The following is a 27613-nucleotide window of genomic DNA, read 5'->3' on the forward strand; positions in this document are numbered from 1 at the left end:
TATTACAGTCTGTTTTAGAAATAATATATCTAATTTCTGCTGCAGTAGCAGCCATGTAACAGAGCCACTGGCTATGTCCCAGTGTGCGAGGAGCTGTGGTATGGTTACTCCACTGCTCACAGCTTCAGGTCCTGCCCAACATCTGAGTAAGGTTACTGGAGCTTGGCTCATTATCAAATAAATTACTACCTTTAGCAAGATAATGATCTTAAGCCCTCTGCAGTGCAGCAATACTCAAACAATGAATCATGAGCTGGAGTTGTCAGGATATGTGCTTCTAGCTTTCCCTCCTCTTTCAAACTGCTGAACTGCATCAATAAACCTAATACAAATCAAATGAATGTTTCTTGGTTTGACTTTTCCATTTACATGTATCATATTGTTATCATAATTTTATACCATCTTAGGTGGCACAGAAAGTAGATCCTGAATGGGATGGTGGATATGTAATATAATCTGTTGGGATGTGAGCCTTCCTTTGAAAAATGTTCAGGCCTTTTCCCTGTATCCCAGGGAAATTTTGCAGATGAATGTAAATTATAGTCACTGTAACCTATAGTGATTTGTATTGTTCAATGTGTGTGTGTATATATAAATATACACACATGGTCAGAATCAGTAATTACTACCTTGTCAGGCTTTATGCAGGTGATATTTAATAGACATTTTCCTTCAGTTTAGGTGATGAATAGACGTGGTCTTGGAGAAGGAGCTGTTTTCTCTCCTGCTGCTGCTGTGAAGTTCCCAGGGGAAATAAATAATACACTAAGACAGGCTGAGTCCTGCAATGTAGAAGCAGGGAGATTCTAGTACTGCTCTTGCTAGGGATTATTTTCATGAATTATAGCATAATGAGAAAGGAATGTACTAACAACACCCAGGTTGCCAATAAACCCGAATAAACTTGATTCAGACACTGAGGAAATAATACCCATATACACACATTTATGAACCCAAACCCTTTGAATAACATTAAAATTGTTCCTTAATTCAATAAGCACTTCAGGAAATTCAGAGAACGGGCTGAGTTAACAGTTCCCGTTACCGCTCACAAGCTAGACATCTCCAGTGCAAAGCTGTGCCACCACATTTTCCTGGTGCCCTCTGGATACTGCAAAGTCTTAGTGCAACATAAAACACAGATTTTCTCCCACCACCACACATGTTCACCATCTGAGCTTAAAAAAAGAAAAAAAAAAAAAACCACCCAACAAAGCAACAAAGCAACAGAGCAAAAGCAGCAGTGGTGGAGAACATGCAATGTGCCATACCAGTGGTAATATAAGACAGCTGTTACAATGCTGTGGAAAGAGGAAGGGTGCAATAAAGGCATCTGGAATTCCCCTGAATTGGATAGATGTTACTACACTGTTGCTCAGGCCTGGTGGCCTTAAGCTTCTTTGTGGAAGTGACAGTTGTTGAGCAAACTTATTTCTCCTCTACATCTGTAAGGAAATGTCCTTTAACTTTAGAATGAGGGCAGTGTTAGAAACCACTTTTTAAAATCCCATACCGTGGCCTTTATTGCTCGTTAAATTAATCCTGCTGTGCCCCAGCTCCCCCATCCCTACGAGGAAACCAGTGCCACTTCTCTGCCTCCAAAGGATGTTGGGCAGATTCACAAGTTTCTACTTGAGCCAGCTCTGGGCAGGAAAAGGGTTCTGCATCCCTGTGATCTGCACTTTTGCTTTGGTAAGGACTACAAGCAAGGTTACATGTTTCAGTTGCTTTCCTGACTCTCAGGCACGACCACCAGGAGGTCAGAATACATCCGAGAAGCAAAATGAGCGCATTTCCTCTCCGTCCCCCGCGCCTCAGTACAAAACCATCCGGGAAGCTAATGGGGGGAGCCGGGAGGGAGCTCCGGCAGCGAACTGCAGCCTGTCGGAGGATGGTTCGGCTCCTAGGGCTGGCGGGGGTGGTTTGAAGGAGGAGAGAAAGAAGAAACAAACGCCAAAACTGAAAAGAAGAAAAAAAAAAATAAAAAAAAAAATAAAAAAAAAAAAAAAAAAAAAAAAAAAAAAAAACAAACACAGAAAGAGAAAAGGAAACTCGCTCCGGCCGGGCTGGGCGGACTCGCCTGCACCTCTGGGAGCGGAGCCGTCGCGCTGCGGGACGCCCCGACAGCCGCCGGCCCGCCCGCTGCTCCCGCGGGGCGCGGCGGCCCCGGCCCGGTAAGTCCCGTCGGGGTGCGGGGCCCCTCACCGCGGGGGGCTGGGGGGGCGGGGGGGGGGGGGGCTGCCTGCGCGGGAAGGGCTCTGAAGGGCTCTGAAGGGCGGTTTTGGAGAGCGGAGCCGCAGGACGAGGCGGGGCGGTTGCCGGTGTCTGCCTGCAACAGGTCGCGCCGGTGTGACTTTCTCCGGTTTCTCCTTGCGGAGTAACTTCTGCATTCCGTGCCTCTCTCCGTGCGTACGCGGCTCGTCGCGGTGGGGACTCGGGCAGCGGGCCGGCTCGGGCCCCTGAGGCAGGTTACTCTGCCCACCAAAGTTTCTACGGATCTTTCGGCTTACCCCCCCCCACACACACACACTCCCCCGCCGCAGCCCAGGCGGGGGCAGAAGGCAGCCGGCTTGCAGGGGCCCCCGGGGCGGCGGGAGGGCTGGCTGCGGCCCCCCTCGGTGGAGCGCATGGGCAGCCCCCGCGGGGTCGACTCAGGCTGACTAGAGACCCCGCGGTCACCTCTTTTTGCGGGTGACGAGAGTTTGTGGGGTCCGCAGGCCGATGGTGATCTTAGGCACGTACAGCCCATGCAACACGCATCCTCGAGCTTTGCTGTGTGCCCGGTGTTACACGGCTTGGGCTTAGTGAGTTACGGAACGTCTGTGCCTTCCTCCTGAGGTGCAGTATATCTCTGCTGAGTACAGAGTGAAGGCACGATGTTTTTAAGTAGAGCTGCTGTTCGTGTGCGTGGGCATCTTTTTGAAGATGGCCAGTAGATATTTGTAGCCCAGATCAGAGTGAGTCAGGACTGGGATGCTGGAAGTCATGGGCTATAAAACTGGCAAGCAGAACCGGAGCCCTAGCAGCCTTTGCATCTTCAACTTGGCAATCTCCCACTGAAGCAGTTCTCTTGGGAGCTGCTATATTAAAATCCTTCAGGAAAATTGGACACGTTGCTATTGATGTGTGTTATGTGGTCAGGCAAGATGAGCACCAGCAGTGTCTCTGAGCGAACATCACTATTAATATGCTTTTAATGAGCGCTATAGGCCTAAACCATACCCAGCATGTCTCCTTCAGGCACGAGTGTTTGGTGTGAGCTGCCAGACAAGGACCTGAGCTGCCAGGCAAGCAGCGCTTAGACAGGAGAGCAGCTGTAGTGTAGTATGACTTGTTTTGTGAGGCTTCTGAGTTCACTTTGGTGATGATGATAATGCTCTTCTGCAGCTCTAAGGTGATTCTGTCTACCTTCATAGGTATCTGCCTTTAAAACCAGTTTTTCCTTAATATACATGAAAGGGGTTCCTTCAATTCACGAGGAAAAACAGAGCATGGAAATTAGGAATGGAAACTTAAAGCTGCCTCTGCAACCTTGTTTTCAGCACAATAGATGTTTCATACTGCTCCCACATGGGAAATGCACATATTATGTATGAATGCCACAGATGTAGAGAGAGGTGAATTGATTTGCCAAAGGTCAGACGGCCAGTGTCAGTACCGGTATTTTTTTTTGCATGACTGGGGCATGCAGAACACAGTGGTCTGTACCAGTGGCATCTGCAAGAAAGAAGCAACCTGAGCAACCTGTGCATGCTAAAGACGTTGTACCTGTTTATCAAGAGCTCAGGAAGTGGCCCCTCCCCATCTAACTGTCTTCCTCTCTTTGTTGATTAGAGCATTCAGAATACTAAGAACTACTTTTTTTTTTTTTTTTTTTTTTTTTTTTTTTTTTTTTAAATCCCTACAAGTCAGACTAAATGTCCCTGATCAGGGACTGGGGATTTGGTTTTCCTGAGTGATTGTTTCGGGCTGTCTGATGATGAGGGCCACCAAAGCTCCATGTCCTGCTCCCCTTTTGTTTTCTGTTGATTCTCTCCATGGCAATAAGGGCTTCTGTGTGCCTTTGCTGCATGGTGGTCTCAGAGGGATGCCAGTGCTTGTGATCCTTCTTACGTGGCAATGAGTAACAGGGGGAGGGAACCTGACCCGCAGAAACCTAACGCTGGTGTTCCATGAGCTGGTCTAACTAATTTCTGAGTTTGTTTTTCAAGCAAAAACAGTATGGTTTTCAAAAGGACAATTTTAGGCTAGCTTTTGTGACTGTCTACCTGCTGATTATTGTTTTAGTATCTTGGAGCTTCCCTGCAAATAATGAGATAGTGTGGTATCAGGAAACACACTTAGTGGGTTCTATTGTGGTGTACTTTTTTTATTATTTTTTCTTATTTTTCCCCCCAAAAGCTTAAATTAGTGTCCTGAGCACGATGGGTACACAGCAAAAGGGGTGGTTTATTTTTCCAGTTGTATTGTTTTCTACTGACACATCTGTATCCCCTCTAAAACAACTGTCCTGGCAAAATTTAAGCTAAATTCAGCCTCTGTCAACAAGGCGAACATTCAGAAGCAGTTGTTCTGGGGATCACTGACAGGGTATATGAACTCCAGGCAGAGTCTGCACGAGTGTCCCTGCTGTCCTATGCTGCCCTGTCCTGCATGCTCTGCTCCACAGATTTGATTGCAATTGCAATCAATAGCAATGGTGCAATGGAGAAGGGAGCTGGAAAAAAAGTTCCTGGGTAGTTTCCTCAGATCCCATTTAAAATGGGCTGTTAGGTGGGCCAGGTCTTTCGCTTCCAAGTGTTATTATAATCCATTTCTACTGGGGAAAAAGCAGGTTTGCTGCCAGGCAGCATGTTTCCATCAGCACATGTAATTGCTAGGTGGTGGAGAGAGGTAGAGACTCTGGTTTTTGGGAGGGAGGGAGCGTAACCAGGGTGTGTGCTGGGCGGCATCGTCGTGTGCCCAACCATGAATTCCAGGTTTTGCAGGGATGTGGGCTCAGCTGTGTAAGCAAAACCTTCTGCCCGTTCACCCCTCAGAGTGGGCAATATTAAGGGAGGTGGGTAGCCAAGCTTCAGGCAGCTTGAGGGACAGAGGTCTGGCCCAGGGGTACAGCTGCAACAGAGTTCTTTTTTTAGCCTGTTTTGATTTCCATGGGCCATGTAAAATTGGACGAGCCAACCTTCAGCAAAATAAACAGGTTTTACTGCCACGACCTGAAGGCCAGACTAGCTGCTGAGCTTCAGGGGAGCAAGGGCACATTTGATTTCTGGCGTGTAGAGGAGGGTCTCGTATAGGGCAGACCCACAACAAACTGTGCTGTGTTGCTCAGACTGCCTCCAAGGGAGCAAGAGAGGAGGTTTGTCCTAGCATGTGAGGATGCAGTGCAGATGCATCCACTGCTGAGAGGGACCTTTTTGTAGTGACCTCAGATCATCCCCTAAGCTTCAGTTAAGGTCAACTTCTATATACCTACAGGAGAGGGAGACCCTGACTTAAACTCTCTCTTGTGAGATTTAAAATTATTTTAACAAATGAGAGTGTGTAAGTCCCGTAGCAGCAGTTCCCACATGGCACTTCAAGCAGAAGTACCTGCTGTACCTAATTGGCCCTGGGCCACCATGAGACCAGGCATCGCAGACCCTGAGGGCTAACAAACATCCACTGGGATATTACAGGACAGATCCAGCCCTTTTGGGATTGGGGTGTCTTGCTCCTGTGCTTGGCAGTCTGTGTTGCTGCAGCCCATGTCGTGGTGTTGGTTGAGCTGAGGTACGAGCAGGGCGCTGGGAGGTCAGGGCAGAGCCCACTTGCCAAATTTGGCCTCACAGTTGAAGACAGAAGTGGAGAAGTGAAACTGTACACACGATCTGGTCAGAGCAGGTACGTGGGAGGAGGGAGAGTTGATCCATCCCCTCCCGAATGGCTGCCGAAGTGAAGGGGCACATGAGAGTAAGATCACATCAACCAAATACTGAACCTTTGAAGGACCCAGCTCAGTCCACGCTTTTCATGATTTCGTCAGGCTTTGGATCAAGAGAGTTGGAGGGTTTGAAGTGGTGATAGCGGCTGGTAATGAGGGCGGTTGATTCCTGCTCCCCAGCCCATTTGTGTGCAGCTGGGTAACATCTCCCTTCTCTGCCTGCAACCAGCTTTTCAGACCAATCCTCTCTTTTTTCTGGTTGGAGGACTTTGCTTTGCTTCCCCTTTCATCTAAAATTTCTTAACTTCTCTCTCCTAAAATATGGTAGTTTATCTTTTGTGGTTCTGTGTTTCACATCTTCCTGTAACTCTTAGACTTATTTCCTGCCACTTCTCCTGTGTTTTCTGTTTCTCACATTAGCTCTCTAAACCCAGCTCCCAGAGCAAGTATTTCTGCCTCACAAGCTGCTTACAGCAGCTAGATGCCTTTTCTGAGACAAACCAATCCCAGACAAAACTGTCCCAGCCCTTGCATTTACGCAGCTGCTAATTTGACCCTAATCCGTTTTAAAAAGAGAGGGCTGGTGGGTGAGGATGGAGTCAGAGGAGGGAGGTCCTCGCTTGCCTGTGTGTCTGCGACGTTGACAGACCCGACGTGTGATTTGCACGCTTTCCCATGGGAGAAGCAGTGTTTTAACTCTTCCCTGATCGCTTCAAAGCTGATTATTTCTGGTCTCCTGAGCTTTTATGATCATTTTATTAGGTAAGGGGGTGAGTTAATCTCTCTTTTAATCAATCTCTAATTTAGATAACTGCATTACATACCCATCTTCTACCTGGACTTCCTCATTCGTTCTCTTTGTGTTTTACAGACTTCCTGGCTGTGCTTCAGTGGTGGGTGACTGAATATAGTCTTCTCTGCATCACGGTGAAAGCAGTAATGTGAAATTTAATGAGCACCTGCAAAGTCGTGTAGCAGGTAAGTGCTCCGGGGGTCCTTCTTCCTTCCAAATTTGATGTGATTTATAGAAGCCTCTTCATGGGCTCTGACTATGAGATCTTGAGCCTTGCAGCAGAAATGCCAGAGGGGAAGTGGTGTGGCTCATATTTTAGTAAACGTTCCCAGCAGCAAGGGTCAGACAGCACTTGCAAAGCAAAAGTAGCAATATAGTGAAGGTTTAATTTGAAAATTACCTCAGTTTAGAAGATTAGATTTAAAAGCCTCTCTTGGCATTCAGTATAAAATTGTTTCTATCTGACTGCTTGGTACAGTTGGGATCTAGTCAGAGAGTGATGGCAGAAGAGAACCAACAGGTCAAAGCTTTGCTGACAGCAGCTACTGTTTCATTTGTTGCTATGCAGGAGAACTTGCCAGAGGTATCTTACCCAGACTGGGAGAGAACTATATCCCCCCCTCTTCCAGGTGTTAGAGGGAGAGCAGAGGCCTGGAAGTGCCTGGACAACCTCCTGATGGTTAGGAGTGACAGCAGATGCAGCCAGATTGGAGGGGTATAGTGGCTTTTACAAGCCAGCAATGTGTAGAGTTTTCATGTTTGTACAAAACTCACCAAAAAACCCACTGAAAGGAGAACTAATGGGTGAAACCCAGACGTCTGGCAGTGCCGCACTGTGAGCATGTGAAGGGAGGCTCTATTGGTAGCAGTGGTGGGACGGGAAGAACTGGAGTGGATGGCAGAGGGAGCTGCCAGAGCAGCAGTCCTGGCTGCTGCAGTGTCCTGCTGCAGCTCTGATTACCTGTTACTTCATTTACTTCATGTGATTTTTTTTTTTTTTTTTTTTAACTCATTTGTTCTGGATCTGCATCTGTGTTGGGTGGTGTCTGTCCCCTTCTTCCCATCCCAGTCATTTCAAATGGCTTCTCTGCTCTAGCAAAGCTCACTTCACAGCATTTCCTGGCATGCTTCTACAGCCAGCCCTGATCAAAGCTGTGAGAGCTGGCCCATTGCCATCCTCCTGTGTGTAAATTAGCTCTTTCTCTTTTTCCTTTCCCGCCACCATCTTTGATTAATATCCCTCTTCTAGAGGCAGGTTTTTCTGGCTGATCTAGCACATTATTTGTATCAGTGATATTTGCCTTAAGGCAGAGATGCTTTTTAGCATTCATAGGGAAAACATCTGACGCACCCCACTGCCATGCATGTGGCTTGGAAAAACCAAGTGTAGTGCTGGCAAGGATGAGGACCACTGAGGCCAACTGTTGCAAAATTTCAGCCCCGTTAGGCACAGTCTCCAATTCATACGGTTATTTCAGTTGCCTGGCAAAGGAAAACGTACTGTTCCTTTGCTTTTGAAACCAGAGGGAAAAGCACATAAAGAAGGTTCTTGCACCTGAGCAGAAAAGTGACATTAGCTCTAAGGCATGAGCTGAGCCACCGGTGTAACCACCTACATCTTTCTCTGGGTTGCCCGAAGAGATGGTGGGCGCCATCAGTTGAAAAGACAGAGTTTGTGGCCAAACCCAAATGAAAACAATGAAAATCAGCTTCAGAGTGTCTTGCTTTCAGTTCTTCCAAATTGCAGAGGATTTGGTGATGCTCGGGGGTGGCACCTGAGGAGGAGTGGGAGCAAACGGTTCCCATGCTGCCCACAGGGAAGGAATTAGCTCCCTACGACAAGATGCCACCTGCATGTGCCAGAATCCCAGCAGGGTTTACAGATTGTTTTGGAGAAAGCACATACAGTAATAAGGAGACTTTCCTACAGGTAGAAGTAGTTAAGCAGTAGTCTAGACTGCTTTGGGAGGCAGAGATGGAGATTTATTGGAAGCTTTTCAGGACAAAGTAGACAAAGACTTGCCAGAAACCATCCAGGCACAGTGTAGGCCATGTGTGTAGGCAGAGCAGGGGGAGACTGTATTGCTTTTTCAGACCTCTTTTTTTTCCCTGTTTTTAAAATTCTTGTAGAATGTTAATACATACCAGAGATGGAGCTAAGGAGACATTCTCAAGCTTAAACTGTGACACTTGATGTTCATAGTATAGTGCCTCCCAGAGGGGCTTGTGTTTGTGTGTGTATCTGCACCCAGAATGCTTAGATCCCAACCTGTTTCCTCCTGGATGTTCAGGTACATGACTGTCACTGGTTTCAGATGAGAGTTTGATTTCTAAAGGCCTCTGGAGATTTACCAACCAAATACCTTGGGACTGTTGGAAATGTGAGAGAAAACACTTGGATTTTCTGCAGTACAGCCACTTCTGCACTGCAGATTGCAACTCATTCATGATAATGGAAGATGACTCTTATCTTTTTCTCCCAGGCTAGTGGGGGTGAGGATGAGATGGATGTCTGTAGTTTGAGTAGCTGGAATCCATCAGCTGACCCTCCCCTACTGTAACACCCAGTGACATAAATTATCTGACACACTAGGTGACTTAAGGACATAGAGCTCTACTGTGGTCCTACCTAGTGAGCTGGCTATGCTGCTCTTCTGCAGCCAAAGTCAAAAGATGGTCTGAAGGTGCTTGGCTGACGTCCATCCCACCTCCCTGTTGAACCATAGCTGCTTCATGCTCTTGAAATGAGCTCAGGGTTATGATCTCAAGCTCTGAAGGAGTAACAGGAAGAAATGTTGACTGAAAGGGACGTTTGCATTTTAAGTCATCCACAACATGTGCTTTCAGCTCAGCCTTGTATTTGCTGCTAGCCCTGGATACTTGCAGTCTCCCATGTGGAGCTGGAAGCTGGCTGTGCTCCTTGCTAAGCTAAGCTCCTTGCCTGCTGCAGCAGAGAGGATTCTTGTGTCTATAAGCAGGGGCCCCACAGCTATGACTCACAGTTCCCATTACGTTGTAACTTAGCCTTTAAGTGTGCAGGGAGGCTGTCCTCTGGCTTTCAAACAAAGCCTCCCTTTGTTGTGCTTATGTTTTAAAGGAAGCAAGTGTATGTGTTCACCCCACACATCCCAAATGAAAAGCACGTGGCTTCACAGCCTTAATATGTGTGTTTGGTACTTTTGCTACAGCAGTGTATGTTACATCGCTCTTATCCCAATGAGTCTTTTCAGAGTTTTTCTTCTCAGTGTCCAGTTTACAAACTCTTCAGGGAAAGAAGGAGCTTGAAGATGTGTTCTTTTGTTGGTAAGCAGAGGGGACTGAGCAAAGAGCACATGAAAATTATTAAATACGGGTGCATGTGGCAATAGGCTGGTGTCTGAGTCATTCCCTTGGGTGCAAATGGGTCTGAGTTGGTGGTCATGGGTGCTGAAAGGATGAGCTTCATGGAAATATTGTACGGAAGTGGGGCAGTTTGATTTCTTGTATGATCCTCTGATATTTATTTATTCAAACTCATTTTGAAAAGCAGGATTAGCCAGCAGTACTCTGCAGCCAACATATTTGAGTGAGTCTCTTGGCAGTTTTTAGGTTTATGACTAGCGAGCCAAGACTGGGTTTACTGCTTCCCAAAGCATTTCTCTTGTTTCTCCTGGTCTCTTCTAGAGTTACCAGGTAAGTAAGAGGGCTGGATTCTTTCTGCAGGTGCTAGTGTGCAATGCAGAGAGCCTCTGCTTAGATCAGGGAGCCGTCCTAGTGAGAGTCAAGGAAATAGGGCATTGCAGTAAAAGTGCTCTTTCTTGCTCACTCTTCCTTCCACACCCTCTACCCGTCCCTGCAGGGGCTTTCACAATCTGGGTTGTTTTTTTTTTTTTTTACTTTATTTAAGGAACTATATTGTGTTTTATAAAAAAGCTGGGATTTCAGTCAATGGAATAAAACATTGCTTTTCATTTCTGTGGTGACGTTTTGGCTACAATAGTCAGCTTTTAAATACTGTTCCTCCCCAACTGTTCGAACACAAACAGCTGTAACTAGTTAGCAAAACAATAGTTCAATATCGCACAAACCTCCAATGCTATCCAGTGGTTTTGAGTCCTGTTTAAGGAGATACTTGGGTTTGCAGGTCTGCTGGCATAGGAGTGTGACTGTTGCTGAGCCAAGACTGTGATGGAGTAGAAGATCTCAGATCAACCAAATTCCCAGCTTGAAATGACAATTTTTTTTGCTAGGTTTTTGTTCAGTGTCTCAATGTGGAAGTGTCTGGCAACTACGGTACTTTCTACTGTCTGTAATATGTAAGTGCTCATTGTTATGTGACTGAAATGGAACTTCATAGTTTCATGTGTAAAACATAATCATTCTGCAAGTCATGTCTGAGCTGTGCCTGTATCCTCATATGCTCTTAGATGTGCTGGAGTGGTGTATCCCTGCTGTGAAATCAACTTTCTAATAATGTTTCCTCCAACCTTTTTAATACCAAAGCATTTGTTTAAATGGATATACAATACACAGTTAAGTTGGATGTGTAGCCATGTAGGTCATATGCTTACTTTAGGAAGAGGAGAGTCAGAGTGACCACTACCTGATCTAACAACACTGGTGTGATTTTTCTCCACCTTGTTGAGAATTAAGTGGGGAAAAGGAGGGCAGATTTAAACAAACATCTTGGCAATTAAGTCCTCCTTGTATTCTCACCACCTCTCCTGGAGGTGATTGCTGGATCAGATCAATGAGTCCTGGCTGCCTGCACGTGCAAGGGGAGGTATTGTGGCTAAGAAGATGACAGCCAGCGTGGGTCCCAGCATGGGCACCAGGTAGGGAACAGAGAGCATCTGTGTGGGGTCATTGCTCCATATATTGTGGCTGACACTATCAGGCTTTTGGTAAAGCAGCAGGGGGTTTGTGTCCATCTGTGCTGATGAAAGATTGTGCAAGGGACCAGCTATTTCCTGGGTTCCCATCACATAGGGTTTAAAGGAGAGAGAACCTGTGAGGTTGGTAAGTGATAAGTCAACCCTTTTTTCGCCCTTTTTTTTTTTTCCTTTGGTGTGTGTCTTTTCTCCTCAAAAAACAAACAAACAAAAAAAAAAAGCAAAAAAAACACCACAACAAAAAAACACGAAAGTTCGGTCTACTCCAGTTGTTTTCCTCACAATTAGCAGACAAAATTTATTTGCCTTAAAAAGCCAAGCTGTTTCTGGCAGGGATCCTACCACAACAGCTTAGTACGTGGGTGGGAGCCACATGCACACTTCCTACCTTTCCCCTCTCTCTCAGCCAGCACTATGTTCCAATTTGTAAAACCCCGTCTCGGCCATAGCAGGGGGAACCTGAGGTGCTGCACAGACTGTCCACGTGTTGCTTGCTGACAAGAGCTGAGCTGTCTTGCACAGTCAAAAAGCAAAAAACCACATTTAGGCAATGGGCAGTTGCTAACACTCCTTGCACTGTTAGCTTTGTCTCCTGGTCTCCATGGGCACCCCCTCTTGGGTCCAGTCTTACAGTGAGTAAACAGTGAGTGCTTTGGGGGCATGACATGGTTCTGCATTTATTTAGTAGTTATTACACCTGTCTTTGATAGTGAATGCTGGCTTCTGGCACTAGAAGAGGGGGCCAGAATCACGTTCTGGTTAGTGGTCTGATACCTGTATGCACTGAGAAATACCCAGATAAATCCCCCACTTGCTGATGAAACTGAAAATCTCCGTGTTTTGGAAAAGAGCTCTAGAAGTCAGACAACTTCTGAGCCAGAAAGAAAACTTTGTACTGTCTAGGCTTTGGGGGAAGGGAGGCCATAGGATTTTATGGCAACATCTTACAAATGCATCTGTATGCAGCAAAAGCTGAAGCAGAAGGTGAAGACCTCTGAACATCTTGAGTGCTACTGCAAGAAGAAAAGAAACCATCTGTCCTACTTTTACCCACAGCAGTCACTGGAAAGTTAGAGGTTCAAAATGCAGCAAGGGAGAGTTAATGATGCATGGGAAAAAGCTTCCTGATGGCAAAGGTAGTGAATCCCTGGAAGACATGAGAGAGACTCCTTGTCCTTCCCAAGGCAAATCAAGCACTCCTCTGCTTAGAGAGAGGCTGGCAAAATCACTCCTTGCCTGGACCTGGGGCTGCATGGTAGCATCTGCCTCCAGATCAATGTCAGTGCCCCTCACATGCTTATCCACCCTGAATCCGCCTGTCCATGGGAAGGGAGGGCTACCTAGTCCTGTACACAGGATGAGCATCAGCATTTCCTTGGAAATACCCGATCTGGTGACCCCAGTAGGAAAATATTGCTTCCGAAAGTCCACAGCAGACCTGTTGGGCAGGATGTCCGACTTGGGCTGTGCGACTGACCCCGTTGGCACTGCAGCAGGCCAGGGACAGGATGTACACAGATGTTACGAAAGGCTAACATGTTCTCAATCAAGTGGCAAAACAATAGTTATCGGGCAAGTGGCCTTGTCCAACTTCTGTCCTGTGGCCAAGCAGCTAATCTGGGGTGGAGCTTCCAGGCATATTTTGGAAGGCAGTTGCTCTGCCATACCTGCCTTTTGTAGTCTGGGCAGGCCAGCTGGCTTGTTCTGGTTTTAAACATGGTTGCAGTACCAGGTTCAACATCCATGCCTTTGCAGCTCATGCACTGGTGCATTTGGCCCTTTCCACTGGTGGCTTTGGTAGAGAGCAAAAGACAGACCCCAATCCCACCAGTCTGTGCTGAACCAACTGTGATTGTGCTGGCAACTGGAATTTAGTACTTTGTCTGTAGCACTAATTTAATGCTCAAAAAGACAAGTCAGAGCATGAGTTACAGCTTCTGTGGCTGGCACTGTTCTGTCCCAGTCAGTAGCTCATCACACCAACGTCCTGCACACAAGCTTAATACGTCAAAGAACAGCACAAGTTGGTGCTGCTCAGGGTCTGTGTTGTGTTTTTGTGGCTCCTAATTTTCCTGTCTGGGCTGTGTGTGCAGCAGCTGGCTGTGTGCTCAGGAGATGGGAGAGCCGGAGCCTCTCCTGGCTGCCCCGTGCTGTGTGATCTCTGGGTGGGCTGTGCTGGGTGCTGTCACAGCTTATGGTGGAGTAGGAAGTGGGGGGTCTTTGTGACTCTGTATGGGTCTGGGGATGTGTTTTCACTGCAGCAGTGGGGTCTTTGTCTTGGAGGGTAGAAACCAACTGAGGATCCTCATCTGGGCTCTTGCTGCCCGTGCCAGGTGAAAGCTGGGGAGGGTGACACGTGCTAATGCATATGCAGTGGGGTGGGAAAGGCAGACTGGTTCAATAAACCCTTAGTCACCCTGGGGTGTGTTTCAGTACGTGGGCTCTGAATGTTCGGCTCAGCTATAAGTGCCCTCCAGCCCTGCCAAGGGTCCAGCACCTCACCAGCCTCACCTTGCTGACTCAGGTTAACATGGAAACTCTTGTTTTGAGATGTAGTGCTACGCCATGATGCCTCCTATGAGCTGGCTTAGCTGGTAGCATTCATCACACCAGGGTGCTGGATAACCTGCAGGCCCCAACAAATGTGGTGCTGACCTGAGAGGAAACCTCACTCATTTCTGGTCGGAAATTCTTCACCAAAACAGAACTCTTCCCTTGCCCACCCCAGAAATACTTCTTCAGTAAAAAGGGTCTCAAGAACAACAGAGGTTTGAATGAAGTCCTGCCAAAACCAATTCCTCAAGTCCTGTGAAAGCCTGGGTCAAACATGGAGAGCTGAGCATTGACCTGAAAGCAGTCAAGTGATGAGGGCAGTAACCTCAGCGGCCGGGAAGCAGACCAAAGCTTAGATTACTGTTACTCCCTCCTGAATTTGGAGGATAGCCTTCAACAGAAGTTTCTGTCATCCCAAGTAAGTGATCAGACTATAAGGGTATAGACATGTGCTCTGTTTTTAAATATATGCGTGTAAAACCTGAAAAATTTCTCATTCTTCTCAGTGCAAAAGAGGCAAAATTTGAACAATAAATTCCCAGCAACTAATGGCAGAGACCAGTGTGACAGTTTCAACAGGGTGTTTTCTGCTACAGCAAGGGGAAGAATTACGGAGCTCCCAGAAGCTCAGCCATGGGTGAGCTGGGCCTGAAACCCTTGGGCTTGAGATTCACATCTTCCCAATACAAAAGTCCCAAGTGCAGGTCAATGTCTGTTCTGGGTTATTAATTTATCCAGTCAAAACAATCAGCAGAGTCCTTTCCAGACCTCAAGGACCTTCCGAAAAAAAGTCTCAGAAATCGTATTTGTTCCTGTGAAAGTTCTGGTTTCAAAAACTTGGCAGCTTTCAATGAAAAAAGCTCCCAACCAGCTGTAGTTTCTATCATCTCTTCAAATTGCCTCTTTTCTTGCAGCCTACCAAAGCAAAACACAATGTGGCAGCCACCTATTCACTGCCTTTTGTGTCAGCCAAATCGCAGGAAGCAATCGAGTGTGTTGTAAATGATGTCTTGGCGTAATCCAGTGCATTACTGAACTGCATTCAGTGGCTTGTCTTGGGTTTTTCTAATTTAAGAATCAAAGCTTCAGCTCACTTCTATCTGGTTTATTGCTGAACACCAGCCAGATCATGTTTTGCTTTCCATGATTCTAAATTTATTGGAATAAAAAGGTGGAAAAAATACAGCTATATGAGGAACTCTTGAGGAAGAAAGGGACCGTTAATGAAAGGGAAATATCCTCCTGTGTCTTCAAAGAAGATGGAGAGTTACTTGGGCTCAGGAGCACATGAGCAGCCTACAGAGGCAAGTTGCAAGCTGTCATTTAAATATTTTTCTTTTTCTTTGACAGACTGAGCAGGAGGCAAAAGGGTCTGAAGTTGGTGTAGAAGAAGGTGTGAGGAAGACTTGGGGACATCAGAAGTTGAGCACATTCTAGCTGGAAGGGATAGGAAATCGTTATGGCTTTGAGCAACATCATCTCCATGAAGGACTTTGCTGCTCATGCAGGGAAGTCCCCTGTGGCAGGGTGGTTGGTGGGAAGGGGGAGGGCAGTGGCTGTCCCAAGTCAGCCCCTACAAACACCAGATGAGGTCTGTCATGCTCCCAGGTGAGGAGGAGGTCTTCAAGACAGAAGCTGAAGATAGAACCGAGCTCTGCCCCCATGCCACATAAAATACCAGTAAACAAATCTGCTTGCATTAGTGTGCACTGCAGGCACTACTCATCTTCAGGGCTGATTCCATTTGGGAAGCAGTGTGATGGCTATTTTTATATTGTCTTGCAGTAGTCTATACAGATGATTTTTTTCTCCAAGGCCACTTGTGGAGGGACCCAGGTATTGCAGGTGATGCGGAGACAGTTACTACAGAGATGCAGGCACAGCAAGTGCTGGTTTGCAGAGCTCAGCACCAGTTGTTCAGTTTAGGAGGCTGCATTTGTGCTGGTGAGGGGCTGCAACTCTGCTTTTGCTCCAGTGCCAATGGGCTGAGCACAGCTGGTGAGTCAGGTCTCACCTGAGGTACCATTTTCAGAGCTCCAGCCCATTTCCTCTCCATCCTTTGGCATGGCTGGCACTGCCCAAATGTGGCAAAGAAGAGTCTTTTCCAGTGGCAGTTCTGGGGAAAGCCTCTCTGTGCGTACTCACCCCTTGGCTTTTATGACATGTATGCAAGAGGATTTCAGCCAGCTCTCAGAGCCCCCGTGCACTCCAGCCATCACTTGACCTTAGGCAAGCCACTGCCTGCCTATGCGAAGGCTTTATGTGCCCATGAGCTTCAAGTGGTGTTTCCCTTCCCCTGCAACATGCTGTCTGTAACCATGCTCCAGGTGAGCGGGTGAACCAAACTGTGCAGCAAAAGGCTTTCAGATCACCTGGCATGACAGCCAGCTTTCTCTTGCATGTGGCTTCATGGCACCAACCTGAACTGCATGACAGCAGTGTTGTCATTTCCCTTCCCCTCTTAGGGCTCCTCACATCATCCAAGACCTGCTGTGGGGCTGATTGGAATCCTCCAGCCAGGGAGGCTGCTTCAGGCTTGAAAGGATGAGGCCTAACTTGCCTGGGAGTTGAGGGTGGAGGGCTACAGGTGCTCTTGGTGAAGCCTTTGAACATACCAAGTGCTGCAGGATGCAGCTGATCATTGTTTCTAATTGGGCAGAAGAGCAATCAGCTGCTTTTATCTCTCTGAGCCCTTGCTCCCCAGCTGGAGAGTGGGATGGTGCCTGCCCCCTCATTTCCCATGGTTGTTCAGAGCTGTCATTAACCTTAAAACTGGTGAAGCACACAGTCACTGAAGCAGTGGGTGCCACAGAAAAGGCCAGAAGGAAACTAATTCTGATGCCAGAGGCAAATTTGAACAAGCAGCATCACATGCTGGGCAGTGACAGAGCTTTGCATCAAGACAGTGGGACTCCACTTACCGCCTTGCTCCCAGCCCTACTCCCTGTAGTAGCTTTCCTCAGCCTCACTGCTCCTTTCCCTGCTTTGTGCCTGCAGGAGCACAAGAGGTGGGGTCCCTGCTTTCTCACTGAAGGAACACCCTGGCCCAGGCAGCAGGAGCTTGGCTGTTTGTGGAGGTGACACCAGGCACCCTCCCTTAGAGGGTCATTGGAGCCCTGGGACGGTCACAGGAGGGTCTACAGAAGGTAGTTAGATGTAAGCCTGTTACCAAGTCTGGACATTGTCTATACTTTGAATGGGAAAAAACTGGCAAGGCCAGAAATTTGGAAAAGATTGAAGATCACTTTGGGATCTCGCTGTTTAAAAACTCACGAATACTTTTTTTTTTTCCCCCATGCTTGAAATGTTGCTAAATTTGATGCGCAGATCAAACAAAGATTTTTCTTTTTCTTAGTCTCCAGCTTAGAAACATTTAGACTCTCCCTCTTCCCCACACAAAAGCTGTCTCAGCCAGAGCAGGCATAAATATTTTTATTAGACTTAAATTGCTTGGGCTGAAGTTAAAAGCAAGGGAAAAGAGCAGCCTTTGTTATGGGAAAGGCTTGACCAACCTAGCAGGCAGTGCTACTGGTTTCACTTGTATTATTTAGTCTTTCCATCTTAGCCAGGAAAGCTTTGTCTGATGAGATGTGGGAACATTCTGCCTGTATCACCCTTGCTGCCATCAAGGCCAGGCTCCACTGACCTTGGTTGCTGAGTATCATTAACCTTAAACCTTAACTGAAGTTAATGTTTGGCATCATTTTCTGGTGTGAATAGCAAAGGAGCAGTCTTGACCAGGAGCACTTCCTCTGTTCCAGCTGAAAACAGACATGCCTCTTACAAATTTGTGTAACCTCAAGATGTTGTCAATTCCAGAGGTTGATGCCTGTAGAGTTTGCTGAGGGAAGAGGTTATGTGCGTGCTTCCTAACCTACTGCAAAATCAGCTGGGATAGCCAAGACTATCGGTGAGACCCAGAAGGAATGCAGCTGAGCAAGCCAGTGACGGACTTGGGGATCTCTGGCCTAACCCCTTCTGCTAGCAGAGCTTTGGGGCAGGTAACCTCTGGAAGTGGTGTGCCCATGGGCAGCTGGTCATGAGGGAATCTTGAAGATCCTAAGGAAGCTGACTTCTTTCAGCGTTGTGTGTCTAAGAAGTAATCTGCTAACAGTAGAACATTTCATCCACAGGGACAGAGGTCTAGCAGGGCAGAGCAACAATGTCATCCTGGTCAAGACTGCAAGAGGAGGCACCTGGCCCCTGGCCATGTTATTTTTAAGCTTGGAAAGCACATGTGGTCTGCAAGAGCATAGCACTAAGGAAGGGAACTCACCAGCACTTCCTGCCCTGCCCCAGCAAACTGATAAAGCCCTTTGCAATGCAGGACGACCCCAGTTTATTTTTAAAATGTGGCTGGGTATGGAGCTCACAGAAGAACTGGAACAACCAGCTTTGGGCATTAATTCAGCTTGAATTAATTTCCCAATGAATTAAAGAGTTAATACAAATGTAGAAAGGACAAGAAAAGCCCACAAACCATCTCCAGAGCAATGTCTGCATAAGGGCATTCATTTGTGCTTGTACATGGGATCTAAAAAAAGGGTAGTTAGTAAATGTTATACAGGGAGGGGCACATAGCATTATCCTGAGCACCGTGTGAATTTTCTTGCTGCTTGGACAATCAATCCTGTTCCTTTCCCTTGTTATTCCAGTCCCAGCCATCTTGTAAGCAAAGACAATTGTATGCCGAAGGATAGAGTTCCCATGTACAGTAAGTGCTCACATTGAGGAAATCTAGGTTCCTGCAATCGAAAACCAGCAGTATGTTGTGCAGTAATGATAACAAGGCCCACTGGGATGGATCTATCTTTACTGCATGCCATGTGGAGGCATAAATGAGATTGCCAGAGATGTTCTCCTTGCCCAGACACTGGGACAGCAGGATTGCTGTGGCACCAAAACACACTAGGTTCAAGCCAGGAAGGAGCTATTGCAGCAGGAGGCAATTACAGCCCTCAGCTCTGGTGCACACACGCTGCTTCACCATCTCTTGGCTCTCTGTGAAACAGCCTCATTCCCACAGTAGGATAAATTGGTTTGTTAGGAATTAAATTGCTATTTCTGGTCTGATTAGGTATTTTATGGACAGGCTTCATTTCTGTAACAGAAACCCTTCTCTCTCAAACACACTTTTGAGGCATTAAAGGGGATGCATTAAAATGTCTCAGCTGGAAGAAGAAATATCACTGCTTGTCCATCTTGTCCTTCTGATCTCCATGTGCTAGGACTGAGGGGTGATGTTGCTAGAAAGAGGAACTGGTGAGCTTGCCACGTGTCAGCAGTGGATGACAACGTCAGATTGTCGAGCCCTGAGCAGGCACTTTGGATTTTGATAGCAATGCCAGCACTCCAGAAACAGAAATGCTACCTGGGAGGAAACAGCCCAGGCTTTAGCCTGAGCATCCTCTGGCCCAGACCTCTGGGAGGCCTTGTCAGGGCCAGGCGGAGGCCCCAGCAATGGGACTATGTTCTGGAAAACTGGGAATTAAATTCTTTCCTCATGAGCCCCATGGCATGGAAGGCTTTGTTAAGTGTGAGCCCGAGCAGCAGAGCCGGTAACCACACAAAGCAACTCCAAAACACCAAAGCAGTCTCAGTCATGCCAAGGGCCTGTACAAGGGGTGACATTTGGGACTGTTGCTGGCACACGGCTGTCTGCGGCAAGTGTCGTGACACCGGGGCGTGGGGTGTGTCTCACCGCCGCATTGAGGCCACTTGAAATGGGAGCACACTGGCTGCAAGCACAGCTGTAAAGGGGGTGCTTGGGGGAGATGCCTTAGATCAAATCCATGGTGTTTACTAATGTCTTCCACAGATTAATAGTGAAGTAAGCACCAAAAATAAACCGAATGCTTTTAAAACCACTGGGCTGAAGGAAACCCTTTCTGGTTTAGCAATCTTTATGTCTCTACCCTTTTTCTGGGGACTGCAGTCATGATGCATCCTGGAGGCCAGGAGGATTTGCCTGATCCTGATGGTGCTGAAGGACAGGAATAGCTTTGCCTGTAGTGCCTGCTTAGAAGCACAAACCTCTTCAGGCTTGTTCCCACCCAGGTGCACATACTAGCAGTGGCAGTGAAGGTTGCCCTCATCTAAGCTGGCTGCATGGGTCCCCAAACACGTGTAATGTGGAAGGTGGCCAGGACAACCCTGCCTATGCTGTTGCCACGTCTGCAACGTTAGCCTTATGTTGAGGGAAGGAAGCACTCATCTCCAGTCCTGCTTTTTTACACCAGGAGAGGTCCTGCCTGCTTCTTTCCCTTTCAGTTCAGGGGAACTTTAACAGAGGGAGGAAGGACGTCCTCCCACAGTGCCCCAACAACATCTCAGTGGGTTTGCAGTAGCAAGTGCCTTCACCGTTCTGTTCTTCAAAGTTAATTTGACAACAGGACGCTTTCATCCTTGTTATCTGCTGATAAAGTCTCTTTAGGAAGCTTGGTTGATAATGTGCAGAAACATGCATGTGCTTAGGAGCATAGATGCACAGATGCTTAGGAGCATAGACTCTTTCAGGGCTAGAAAGGATGCCAAAGCTTTTATTCCAGTGGAGACTTTCTTTCATTTTTCTTCTTGAGGGAATATATTCTGAATTGTGTGTCACTCTGCCTTTCTTTCTCTTCCAGGGAAGGAACTGCCATGCCCGTGGGAATCTTTCGGGTGTGCCTAGTAGTGATTACAGCTATAGTCAACCACCCACTCCTCTTCCCTAAAGAGAATGGCACTGTCCCCGAGAATGCGGAAGAAATCATCCGGAAGATGAAGGAGCGGGAGGAGAGCCTTCGGCTGGAGCAGTTGCGCTTGGAAAAGGAAATTGCAGACCAAGAAGCCACACAGAAGACTCTGGAAAAGGCTGCAGAGGTAGTGGAGGAAAGAAAAGAGGAAAAGGTCCGATGGGATATGTGGACTGCCCTCTCCATGGTCATCTTCCTGCTGATTGAGCTCTGGAGGCAGGATTTCCAGGAAGGGATTTGGCAGGACACAGGAGGAGAAGAGGATGACATGGCTGTCCTGGGGAAAGCCTTTAAGGGTGTAACCTTCCCTGACAAGGCTGTCTTGGCCAGCTTCTATGAGAAGCGCATCCTGGGTACCACTGGAGACATGGCCAGGATGAGGGAGATGGTGGAAGGCTTTGCAGATGACCTGTTGGAAGCCTTGAGGAGTGTTTGCAACCGAGATGCTGACATGGAAGTGGAGGACTGCATGGGTGTGGGGAGCATGTATGAGAATTGGAGAGTGCGTAAACCTTTTGTCTGTGATCTTATAGTGCCTTTTGCCCCCCCGGAGCCATACTGTTTTCGATCCCAGACCTGGTGCTCTGGTGACTCCTTTCCCCCAGATGAGCAAGGTTATGGAACTATCAAAGTATGCAGGGCAAATGAGGATGTGACAGGTTGCATCTGTGACAAGACTAAACTAGGGGAAGATATGCTGTGCCTCCTCCATAGCCAAGCCAATACTACCAGGCCCAGCAGTGAGATGGAGGACCTCTTGTGCTTCAAAAATACTCAATATCTGGATGCCAACCAAGTCATGAAGTGGTTCCAGATTGCAGTCACCAAGGCCTGGAACAGAATTTCCCACAAGTATGAATTCGACCTCTCCTTCAGCCTCCTGGACTCCCCAGGAGCCCTGAAGATAAAATTTAGGTCAGGGAAATCGATTGCCTTCAACCTCACCCCTGTGGTGCAGTATGAGAACTCTGATGTTTACTTCATCTCTCATTTCCCTCGGAGCAGCCTGGCAGCAGACCTCCCCTCCAGCACTCACTGGTTTCTCACCTTTGCAGTGTATGAGAGGAGGTTCATCCAGCTGGTCTCCAAAACATTGCCTGCTAATGCCTGCCATGTCAGCTGCCTTCAGATCCTCTCCTTCCTCCATGGAAAGCAGTGCAGCCTCACAGGTCCGAGCGGGCTCACCAACTACCACCTGAAGACAGTAATGTTGCATCTTCTGCGGGCACGTCCCAGTCAGGACTGGGCTGCAGAGAAGTTGGAGGCCCGTCTACTAGACATGCTGAAATTCCTGGAGAAATGTTTGCATGAGAAGAAGCTCTACCACTTCTTCATTGGCAATGGGAAGGTACCAGCAGAGCTGGGCTTCCCCATCATATTCCAGAGGGCTGAGCCTCTCAACCTTTTCCGTCCCTTTGTGCTACGCAGGGGCATTTACAGGAAGACAGTGGACACGTTCCACGAGATGCTCAGGAACACATCTGCACTGATAAATGAGTACACGGTGCACATCCCCCTTGCACACGCCAATGGGATCCATAAGGAATCCCTTTAACCAAAGCCAACAAGAAAACACTTGTTCCTCTAAGCACAAGTCCCGAGGGCAGCTTTCTGAAGCCTCCTGGAGACAACTGACTGCCAGTACAGCTTCTTGTCTGCAGCTGAACCGGTCCTGGGCCATGGTTTCTGCAGTAAGGGAGAGGGGATGGGGGGAGGGTAGAGAGAAACTGGAAGATACGTTATAAAAGTAAGTTTCTGCTCCACTGGTGTGCTGGCTGGGTTTTACGCAGCTAAGAATATATTTTTCTATTGTGCCTCAGTCATGCTACAGTGGTAGTGAGTAACGAATATGACTAATTTATTCAGATGCCTGCAGTGCAAACGGTGGTGGTGGTGGCCAACTACTTCATTTCCTTTGGAAGGCGGAGATAAGAAAAGGGTGGAGGAATAAGAGACAAGATCTTGGGATTTCAGGAGACTGCTTGCAGACAGCAGGAGCTCTGCCACTGACAGGAAGCACAACGTAAGACTCAGTGCTGATGTGGGGAGGAGGGTCATGCACAAGATCTGGACTGGATGAAGATCCTTAACCACATCTCTTTAATCCGAAGAGAACCATAGTCACTAAAAAGGCCTTCTTGATAGGACTTGCAGCAGTAATTTAAATGGCTTGGCCTGTCATTCAAAAACACCCCTGCACATTTCTTCTCCCTGGGGAGTATGTAGCAGAGCAGGCAGCAGGGTCTGTGTCTTCAGACCATTTCATTTGAGTCTTCTGTTTTCTGCATGGTGACATGGCTAATGGGTTATATTGCCGGCCATTTTCCATGGATAAATGGACAGGAGCTTTTTTTTACCTTAGATAAAAGAAACACCGTTACTGGGTTCTGGCATTTTGGTTTATTTGTTTGTTTTCCTTACCTCAGGGCAGCAAGGCTGAGAACAGCCAAGAGAGAAAGGACTGATATAGGTTTTGCTTTAATAAAAGAAGCAGTTCTCCAAAATTATCCTGTAATTAAGCCAATCTCAGCAGTCTGGTAGCAGGAGGGAACAATCACCCTCCAAATGAGAGCATGACTCTCCCAGCGTGGTTTTAATGAAGCCAAGGCCAGCAGGATGGCTCAAAGTTAGGAGAAGGAGGTGAAAGAGGTTCACATGTAGTAGAGCTTGGCAGCGCTGCCTCTGCATCTGCCTTGTTGTCTGCGTGGCATCCCTTCTGCTCCCAGATACCCAGGCAAAAGCTACCTGTTTGCCTCCATACAAGGTCTCCTCAATCCTTTTAAAGACTGCTGCTTTGATGAGGCTCTGAGGAGCTGCTGCTAGCTGACTGTAATTTGCTTAGCTGGGAGTGCAATGGGAAAATGACAGCTTCTGCAGGCTTTCAAGCCAGAGGTGAATCTCGAGGCATGTGCTAAAAAACTCAATGCAGAAATGGAGGTGCCTGAACTCCCTCAGGAAGCAGCATGTTGGCACTCTGCCGGAGGAGCGGCTGCCCAGCCCTGGTGAGGTGGTTTTGCTGGAGGAGAGAGCTCAGTAGCTCCTCACCCTCCTTCATGCACTTCGTGAAGGATCCAAGAGCGGGCCTCAGTGCAGACCTACTTTGTGCTGGTCCCGGAGGCCTGGCCTCCAGTGCTAAGGGGCCCTTCCTACCATTTTCTTACACTAGGATTTCCTGCAATGTTTTATACTAGGGCTTCTCTGAATCCTGTTTACAAGAAGGTAGTTGTTCTGGGTGATGGGCCCCATCAAGGACGATATTACCGTGACTCCACGGGTCTCTTTTTATCAATCACATGCATCAGAGAGAAGATTTAATCCTGTATCACTGCTAGGGACAGCATACAGCATCAGGCTTATTATTCAGCTTGTTGATAAGCAAACTCTTCATAGATGTGTCCTGTCCTCCCTTTTCTTGGTAAAAAACATTTCACCGCCTCCTTGATGTCTGCTCTTGTCTGTCCCTCCACCAGTGAGGGATACTTTATGCACAAAGGCAGAGAGAAAGCTGTAACTCCTGTTTCCACATCTGGTTTATAAGAAAGCACAGGTGCAGAGAGAGAGCTCTTTGCTCAAATTGCTTCTCCCCTTGACTCTTATCATCACAGCTATAGGGTGGTTAAGTATTATTTCTGAGCAGAAAGTAAGGGGTAGGAAGCAAAATGGGCGAGAAGAGGCTGGTAGGTAGTGCCAGTAGGTAAGTCTTGGATCATCAGTGCTTGCTTCAGCACCCTTGGCAATGAATTCCTGGGAGGCTGCCAGAGCAACAGGGCAGGACTAATTGCTAACGCTAAAGAGTGCTGTAAGCCCCTGGCTTTCATTAGCACAACCAAGCAAGCCTTCCCCAGTAGGAGAGAGGGCAGGAGCATTTTCAGGGGACGCAGGAAGCAGGTAGTGACAAGCAGAGGTAGAGAGAGAGTGGGTGAATACTGGAGCCTGGAGGCTACATTGGAAGCTGTGTAAGTCATTTGCAAACCCAAGCAATTTCCCATTTTTACCTGCCCAGGTTTACTGCACAGTGCATGTAGCAGATCCAGCTTTGCATGGGCTGCTGGCAGGCAGGTTATGCTGAAACAGTTGTGGTCAGAGTCGTTTCTAAATGTGTTCCCAGCCCAGCCAGAGAGAAATAAAAATTTCTCTGCTGTTTCCTGCCAGGAGTCTAAATTTAGCCTGTCCAAAGAACAGAAAGAAATTTGTGACCTAGGTCTCTCAGGAAATGACATTCAGAGCTGAAAAATAACTTTTATATAAGGTTGAGCAGGGGGAGGATGAGAAGAATAGGCTGCTGAACAGAGTAAGTTAACTCCCCTGTTAAAATGTTAGAACAAAGCTTTGTAACGCCAGTCCTACAGGCTTGTAAACACGCCTAAACTCGTCTTTACACACCTCTGAGCACTGCTGCTCAGACTCAAATGGAACCTAAACTGTTAAGTGGATTGAATCTTGTTCATTTTTTGTATTTGTGTGCCTGTCCTCTTTTAAGCCCAAACTGACCCTGAAGTGTTCCCATGGGTTTTCACTGAACCCAAGCTGGAGCTGAACCAAGGAATTTATGGATTTGATTCCCCTGAAAGCTTAATTTTCCTACATGCAATATGCTTATTTTACCCTGAGCACCTTTTAAGAGGTCTGTGCTGTGCATTTAGGCTGTGAGGGAACCAACTCATACCTATCCAGGGGGAAGTGCTCTGTGGTCATAAGCTGTGCTCCAGTAAGCCTCAGGGCAGAGATCTTTGTAAACCATATACCAGTATATATACCAGAGGTATGTACATGTCCCATCTGAGATGTGGGTACACATTTCTCTGGATCAGACCTCTGCAGTGGTACAGGGAGGCTGTGGTATGAAGGACATCATTCCTTGGCCTGCCTTGTCTCTTCTGTATTAAATCTTTGCCCACCAAGTACTAGCATTATCAGTAAAAGGCCATGCTCACATATAATAAAAAAGGTTTATAAGACAGTTCAGTTCCATCAGCTGTCAGCCAGTAAAAATGTCCTAAGGTGTTCTAGTGATGCCCATGTTTAGTTCTGCCTTGATTGAAATCTGACTGAGCATTCATAGGAAGCAGCTTTAAAGGATGGAGGTAGAAGTGGGGTTTTGTGGTTTGACATGAATAACATTCTTTTAAATCCAAACAGCATATGACACGTGAGTAACACACAACATCTCTTTGGTAATGACTGTTATCTTCATGAGGGATCCTAAGGAAGGGTAAACTGCCTGTCCTGGACCACTTTTTTGTGTATCAGTGCTGTTCTTGCTATTTGCTAACCAGGTAAATGTAACAGATAAACTCCTATTGCCTTCTGCTGGTTTCCAGCTGCTCCTTCCATCCTCAACTTGTAGTTTTAATATTTTATTATAGGTTCTGTCAAAGCAATGGAATTAGTGACGGTTTGGTAGCAGCTACTGATCTGCAACATAGCCTTAGGAGCCATTTGCCTTTAGGAAATGTCTTGGTCTAAGGTTATCCTTGTTCAGGAGCTGAAGGTCTTTAAGGGGAGCTGTTGGTAGTTCATCCTTTTTAGTATGTGGCAACCATAGAACATGGCTTCTCTCTCTCCGAGTTGCTCTGTATACAGGTCTTATGGGTGTATAAAGATGTATTTCAGCAAAGAGATCCAAAACTTTATCCGGTATTCAAGCAGCAGGATTTGGTGCTTGTTCACCAGCCATTTTTAATGCAAAGCCTTCGCAACGTTTTCTCTGTGGTGAAGAAATGAGAGTTTACCCACCTGTAACAGCTTAGCTGCTGGTCATTGAGGGGTTAGTTCTCACAGGATCCTACACAGTAAATAGCTTTATTTATTACTTGTCTTTTTTTTTTTTTTTTTAGGATTGGGGGTGTGTGTGTAATATGTTAGTTCAGAAGCAAAACTGTAGTATGACGATCAATCTTGGCAGTACAGCTGAGATGGGCAATAACACCAAAACTTTCCAAACTGAGGTCTTCCTTGATTGACAATGCTGTACTCAAACTGCTGCATTTATAGCAGGACACTGTTGGATTTGTATAGATCTTCTCATGCAGCTTTATTTATAATAAAGGAAATCTTGTGCAAAATCTAAAGTGTGAAATTTGTTTTGCTCCTATTTCCCCAAAAAATGTTTCTGAGAGCAGAAGGATGGAGTGGGGATATGCCCAGTGCAATCCTAGGACAGTGAGCACAATAGCAAAATTCCCTGTGATTTCTGACTGCCTGTAGAAATTGTTCCAGGATAAGATGCAACGTGAACATAAAGTGGAATAGCTATTCCAGAATAATGCCAGGAATGTCAGACTTCTTGATAATATGAATCCATGGGAATTCAAAATAATTATTCTGGGTATCTCTGCTCAAAACCCACCCTTTTGTGGCAAGTGCTAAATACTGTTGGTAGACGTTGCCCTTATTGGCTGTACCAAAAATCCCCTGAATTTCCAGTTCAGCTAGAGGAATCCTCTTTACCTGCTTGTTTCACAGGTATCCACAACCAAGTTGTAGCAACCACCCACCACCACTTAGCCTCCTGCTTAACCCCTTTCCCTGGTTTAGGGGAATAGCACCTCCTTGTTAATATTCTAATGTGCTCTGGCTCTGGAAGGAAATCCAAAGCTAGGTATGAATTCATGTAATAAAAACACCACTGTTTCCTTGGTGTCATGTCTTCCAGCCCCACAGAATGCTCTGCACACCTTTAATTAAGAACTCTGCCCTCCAGGGCTCACTGGGGCTGAATTGGCATTGAACAGGTCTG

The 27613-nt window shown here is 47.0% G+C and overlaps 1 protein-coding gene across 2 annotated transcripts; it reads left to right on the forward strand.

Annotated features, from left to right (window-relative positions):
* The first annotated feature begins 1687 nt into the window (after positions 1-1687).
* LOC104356752 (inositol 1,4,5-trisphosphate receptor interacting protein) lies at positions 1688-26939 on the forward strand. Of its 2 annotated transcripts, none has more exons than XM_042790472.1 (3): positions 1688-2174; positions 6795-6901; positions 20767-26939. In XM_042790472.1, exon 3 carries the CDS (start codon positions 20780-20782, stop codon positions 22427-22429), a length of 1650 nt encoding a protein of 549 aa, XP_042646406.1. In that variant the 5' UTR covers positions 1688-2174; positions 6795-6901; positions 20767-20779; the 3' UTR covers positions 22430-26939. The 2 variants fall into 2 exon arrangements, with proteins under 2 accessions (XP_042646406.1, XP_032844601.1); XM_032988710.2 differs by lacking the exon at positions 1688-2174 and adding an exon at positions 6495-6685.
* The last annotated feature ends 674 nt before the right edge of the window (positions 26940-27613 follow it).

The sequence above is a fragment of the Tyto alba genome, unplaced genomic scaffold (assembly GCF_018691265.1).
Source record: "Tyto alba isolate M040663 unplaced genomic scaffold, T.alba_DEE_v4.0 Super-Scaffold_1, whole genome shotgun sequence".
NCBI classification, from domain to species: domain Eukaryota; kingdom Metazoa; phylum Chordata; class Aves; order Strigiformes; family Tytonidae; genus Tyto; species Tyto alba.